At 41.8% G+C, this 6,429-nt stretch overlaps 1 protein-coding gene across 1 annotated transcript in view; it reads right to left on the bottom strand.

The window, feature by feature from the left end:
* Nucleotides 1-797: 797 nt before the first annotated feature.
* LOC109930545 (histone-lysine N-methyltransferase Smyd1) overlaps nt 798-6,429 on the bottom strand; it is a 29,278-nt gene continuing 23,646 nt past the window's right edge. The window contains exons 3-4 of the mRNA XM_048603603.1: nt 5,193-5,406; nt 798-932 (exon numbers count right to left, since the gene is read on the bottom strand). Coding sequence (XP_048459560.1) covers nt 798-932; nt 5,193-5,406 — 349 coding nt within the window. The remainder of the gene's footprint in view (nt 933-5,192; nt 5,407-6,429) is intronic.

Genomic DNA, 6,429 nt, shown 5'->3' with positions numbered 1-6,429 from the left:
ACCACAATATCCCAAAGTTCATTGAAATAATTTTGACATGTAGTCACTGTTGTAATGTAGGAGACACAACAGATGTTTGTATATAGAAAGTTCCCACAAAGAGTGACCTGCTATTCGTTCAGAATGAAGTACTAGCCAGATGCTTTCTTTTCAGTGGTATTGATTGAGGGATAAATATTAACCAAGTGATAGGAATAATATCACAAGATGTTCTTCTAAATAGTGCATGCATTCTCTTATGTTCAGAGCAGACAGTTAAAACCTTGGTTTAGCAATTCATCTGAATGGAGTAACTCCAGTAGCCTCAGTGCCCAGCCTGGATTATGTGCTCAACTTTGTGGAGTGGGTCTTGTCCCCCCATTAACCTCACCTCAGAGACAAGAGTGGTACCTGCTGAACTGAGCATCTGGTGGACTCTGAATTTAACCATTTGCTTATAATGTATCATACTCTATAACTTCGATAGAGTTGTGTTAAGTAGGGTTATTAAAGGTCATGACAGCAAGCCAGTTAGAGGAAGTTAAGGTATTGATCAGCCATGATTTAGTTGAACGTCAGAGATGGCTCAAGGGAAAATCTGTGGCCAAGTAGTTGTCCTGTATTGTTTAAAATTCATTAACTGCGATGTGTTAAGGCCAAGTTAAACTATAATACAGTAACAGCACATATATATCAGTATAATTCACATTACATTTAACTCACCAATATGTTTTCAGATAAATTTCATCTTCCCCAAAAATAATAATGCTCGTGCAACTATGTTTAACACTTTATTCTAATTATCATTTCTTTTGTACTCACTTGCCATTGTTCAGTATAACAGTGCTGTTTGGCCAGCAATCATGATTTACAAGACAGAGGTTTGGAAATAATCCAACTCCCACAGCTTGCAATCCACGTTGGTCACTGATGGTAAAGCCATTGCAGTTTATCTGGTGAATTAAAAACATAATTTGTTTTCATTGTTAAATCCTGTATTTAAAAATGCCATTAAATTCTCTTTCTAAATTATTGATCACATTTCTTCCGCCTAAAAAGAAATACTTGCATTTACGTAGCATCTGCACGGGTTTCCTCCGGGTGCTCCAGTTTCCTCACACAGTTCAAAAATGTGCAGGTTAGGTGGATTGTCCATGCCAAATTGTCCATAGTATTCAAGGATGTGTAGATTAGGTGGGTTATGGGGGATGGATCTGGGTGGGATGCTGTGAGGGTCAGTGTGGACTTGTTGGGCCGAAGGGGCTGTTTCCACACTGTAGGGATTCTGTGATTTATGATCTATGATCTTTTCATTACCTCAGAGTGTTCCCAAAGTACGTTGCAACCCATTAAGTAGTTTTGTAGCACAACTACGATGGAGAAAGAGACAACTAATTTGTGGAAATCAAGTTCCCATATTGCATAGAACCATCTTATCTGTTTTGTGTGATTAGGATATCTATTTTGGCCAAATGCTTAATACAAACTTAATACAAACATGGAAAATGCTGGAGGAACTCAGCAGATCTGACAGCATCTGTAGAGAGAGAAACAGAGTTCATGTGTTTGTGTCTGATATGACTCTTCATACCAGGGTTGGAGAAGAATGTAAGGGAAATGAAGAACTGCTGGTCAAACTCTAAAACTGTGAATTCATTATTGAGTCCTAGAGACTGTAATGTGACCAAGTGGAAAATTTGGTGCTGTTCCAGATTGCACTTATTGGAACACTCTAGCGGACCTGAGAAATGTTAGCATGAGATCAAAGGTGGTTTATTGAAATGGTAAACAACGAGTAGGTTGGGATCATTCCTACAAACAGAGTGGAAGAGTTCTGCAAAACAGTCATCCAGTCTTCATTTGGTCTCATCAATAGAAAGGAGACTGTAATGTGAGCAGCAAATACAGGAGGCTACATTGAAAGAAGTACAAGTATATTGCTGCTTTGCCTGGAAGGTGTGTTTGGGCCTTTGGACAATGAGAATGGAGAAGGTGAATGGGCAAGCTTACACCTTCTTATAATTACATGGGCAGGTGCCATGGGGGAGCGAGGAAGTGTTAGGAGGGCTTCGAAATTGCCCAACCCAGAGTAGGTTTCTCATCTTTGTCACCCTTAGGCTTCCTCCAAGTATTATTGAATGTAGAGGAGCACAGAGTCATCAGTCAAGGGAGGACGGTATGTGGTAATCAGCAGGAGGTTTCCTTACCCATGTTTAACATGAAGCATGAGACCTCATGGAATGCGGAGTCAATGTTGAGGACTCCCAGAGTAACACCCTCCCAACTGTATACCACTGTACTGGGTCTGTCTGCTGGTGGGACAGGATAAATCCAGGGCTGGTGTTGTCTGGGACCTTGTCGGTAAGGCAAGATTCTGTGAGTATGACTATTACTTGACTAGTCTTTGGGGCAGCTATCCCCATTGTGGGAGTAGCCCCCAGTGTTAGTATGCAGGACTTTGCAGGGTTGTTTTGGCGTTGTTGTTTCTGGTGCTTAGGTTGATGCCAGGGGATCCATCAGTTTCATTCCTTTCTTCCCTTCAATTTGTTGATACACTGGCATGGCTTGCTCGGTCATTTCAGAGGACGAGTGAAAGTCAACCACATTGCTGTAGGTCTGGAGTCACAAGTAATCCAGACAAAATAAAGATGTTTAGATTTCCCTCCCTCAAGGATGTTAATGAACCAGATGGGTTTTTACAACAATTTTCTCATGGTTATCATTGCAATTTTCTGTGATCGGATTCATTTTGATCTCACACTATGTGTTTTGTCGTGGAAGCTCCAGGGCTGAGAACAAACTGATTTGTTACAGATCCCTACTGTTGTCAGAGGCTGGTACAGCCACACAATGCACACAGAATTTATTTAGCATCTAAACAAAAACTTCGATTGTCATTGGTAGTGGAGTATCCTGTAGTGGTATGGAGCAGGAGTTGCAAAGTCAGTAATAGAGAAAATGGTTATGATTTTCTACAGGGCAGCCCGAGTGTAAGGGCGAGTACTTTCAGTGGCAGATCCTGGGCCATAAAAATTGTCGGGTGAGGCCTTGTCGTCAGGGAATCCAACGGCAAGAGTGTAAATCTTTCTGTTTCAGTTCTGGTGGGGTGGGGATCACCAGGGGTGGGGTTCCAGGAGTCAGAGACAAGGAAAGGAGTTGGGGTTGACTTTCAGGAGCTAAACTCTTGCAGTAATTGTGCCAGATTGGGACAAGTAGAGATCCCTCGGTACCCATCCCACCTGGTCAGGCACTTGGACCTTGTTTCCCTGACCAGCCACTTATTAGGCACCACAAGAAATTGTGTTAGTGGTGACTTGAAGCCCTTAAGTGGCCATTAATCATCTCTTAAGGCCCCCCATTATTGACAGGCCAAGAAAGTTTCCAAAAGAGCTTCTCACCCAGAGCTTTACTGGTGTAGTGGCCAAAATAGGTATCTTTCCAAAGATAACCCACTCAATTATTCATCCTTGTTGCACCTCCAGGGAGAGGAAACTCAACCAAATGAGCCAAATACATTCCCTCTGTACCATAAATTGTCAATGTTTCTAAAGTACATGAAGCAATATCCACACACAATGACAAAGTAGTTCACAAAATATCAAGAAACTTTTATATTATTTCAAACTCGTGAATTACATTCCATTTATCTTTCATATCTAAGTAATTGGGACTTGTAAAATATCATTACTCCATAAAATTGGCACTGCAAATGGTTTGGTTATGGCCTCAAGTGTGTAGTAGTTGAAGCTGGAATAATCAACTTTGTATGAGGGAATTGGTGAAAGCTTTAAAGGCTGAGGTAGATTGATTCTTGATTGACAAGAGAGTCAAAGGGGACAGGAGGTAGACAGGGAGATGGAGTTAATGCCTCAATTAGATCAGCCCTTGTCAAATGGCAGAGCAGGCTCATGGGTGTGAATGGTGTAATCGTGCTCCTGTATATTAGTGTGCGAAGTGGTCTAAAATACCATCAATGTTATTGCGTACTGTATTTATGTCACATACTCCAGGAAACTGAGGCTGCAGGACTGTGTAAAATGCGCTGAAGCAGAACTGGGATCAGTTCCTAAGAAGGGATCCTAACTCAGATTCTTGACAGCCCGTCTCACATTGGATTTCCATTTCAATCTCCCAAACCAGACACAGTGGTCTCTCTATGTGAGATTTCCTCTGGTTAAATCGTACCAATCTGTGCTGTGGGGTAGTCCCACGAGAAACATGTCTAGGTATTTTTTCAAGACTATGAATAGTTCCACTATCACCTCCAGGTGGCGCTGAGAGCACGTTTGTACGAAAAAGTGAACAAGTCATTCAGAAGTGTTGGAATGCAACAGCTGATTCAAAGACAGTGACTTGCATTCAGTTCCTCCTTTGTATTACCAGGTTATTGATCCAGTACATTATTCCCAATTTCTTTAATAAATTCCTCTTTATACCTGAAAACACTTTCTCTGCCTTTGCCTATGTCCCATATATACTACCCCAGTATATCCTGTATGTTTTATGAGTACCAAGGGCACTTGCAGGGCATCCTAAAACTCAGCCTCAGTAAGTCCTAGAAATTACACACCCCCACACCACTACCCTGGATGTTGCTATGAACCATTCCAACACGAGACAAAGATTGAGCTGCCTGACTATCAAGCTTTATCATCATTTTCTCCCAAACATTTTTTGTTCAAAGTAGTCACTCAATTTAGTCTACTGCATTCGCTGCTCACAATGTGGTCTCCTCTACATTGGGGAAGCGAAGTGTAGACCCCTTTGATCCATCCCTTTATCCCTAGGAACTATATCTAACTCCTTGAAATCATTCAATATTTTTGCCTCAATATTTTGGGTTCTGCAGCAGAGATTTTCACAGGCTTACCACTCTCTGGGTGAAGACATTTTTCCTCATCTCAATCCTTAGTCTGTAATCTCTGGTTCTGAACTCCCCAGTCATTGGGAACATCCTTCCTACATTTACACTGTCGAGCCATGTTAGAATTTTATAGGTTTCTATGAGATCACCCCCTGTCTCTTTTAACTTCAAGTGAACATAGTGTCAACTGCTCCAGTCTCTGTTCCTACACCTGTCCTGCCATCTCAGGAATCAGTCGGATAAACTTTACCAACTTCTCACAGCATAATACTCACATGACACTTATCCCTGAAAGTCACTTTTAGCAGCATCTTTGTTTAACTGAGGTCACTGTTTCAGCATAACTTACCACTCCAAATATATGGGCTATGGATTGACTGTCAAAGTGCTGATTGTTTGAGTGCCAATACTTGTGCAAAACTTCAACGTCTGACATGAGCTGTCTCTTCTCTTCCTCACTCAGGTCATCCACATGGTCCTGGAGATCCGCAAGGGATGAGAGGCGGTCTTCAGAAACATTGTCTCCCTCTCTCGCCATTCGCCACAAAATACGGGAAGCCAGTCTGAAAGCAACGCCAAAGTATCAAGTTACTTCTAGAGCACAGAGTGCTGAGGAGGGATCTGATTGTGGTGTAACAAAGTTCTGAGGGTCGTAAACCAGGTATAGAGAATTGGACTTGCCCCCTTCATAGGGCGCACTGTTTTGAGTTAAGGTGTTGGAGGTTTACAGGGGCTTTGAGGAAAGATTTCTACACCCAGAGGGTTGTGGGTATATGGAACTCACTGCCTAAGAGACCGGAACCCTCAAGGCATTTAAGACCTATTTAGATGAACATTTGAAACACCATTGGATGCAAGGCTATGGGCCAAGTTTTGGAAAATGTAACTAGAATATTTGGATGTTTGTTTGCCAAAGGGATGAAAGATTATTGGGAATATGAAGGAAAGCAGAGTTGAGGTCAAAAGTAAATCAACCATTATCTTATTGAATAGTGGAGTAGGCTTGAAGGGCAGAATGGCCTACTCTTGTTCTTTGTTCATATGACCATATGAAGGAGCAGGAGCAAAATGGGCCAAAGATCCTTCTTCCAGGCTGTTAAAAACTCTATGACTCCATCGAATGGCATAGCACAGCAAGTCCACTGAGATTGTGGCAGTGTTTAGAAAGTGGTATTCAAATGTTGCTAGCCTTCTGTCCCTGCCAATATAGCCCCCAAAATGTTTCACCTTCAAGTATGTGTAACCAGGTAGCTTTAGAAAGTTACTGTTGGATTTGTTTCTACGCTGCTTTCAGGCATGGTAATACACATCATAGCAATTTCTTCAACAGCACTTTCCAAATCCAAGATCACTACCACCTAAAAGGGAAAGGCAACAAATACAGGGGAGTATCACTAGCTGTCAGTTCCCCCTGTATGTAATAACCCTAAATTTGTTGGGTTAGCCAAAATGAGAGAAAAAAACACCACATTAGAAAAAGTCAATAGGTCGGAAGATGACCTAGCCATTAGATGGTACAAAAACAAAGTTGCTGGAAAAGCTCAGCAGGTCTGGTAGCATCTGTGAAGGAAAAATACAGAGTTAAC

The sequence above is a fragment of the Rhincodon typus genome, chromosome 1 (genome assembly GCF_021869965.1).
Source record: "Rhincodon typus isolate 14 chromosome 1, sRhiTyp1.1, whole genome shotgun sequence".
Taxonomy (NCBI): Eukaryota; Metazoa; Chordata; class Chondrichthyes; order Orectolobiformes; family Rhincodontidae; genus Rhincodon; species Rhincodon typus.
Note: the sequence above shows the minus strand (reverse complement) of the source record. Positions and strands in the feature narration are given on the sequence as shown.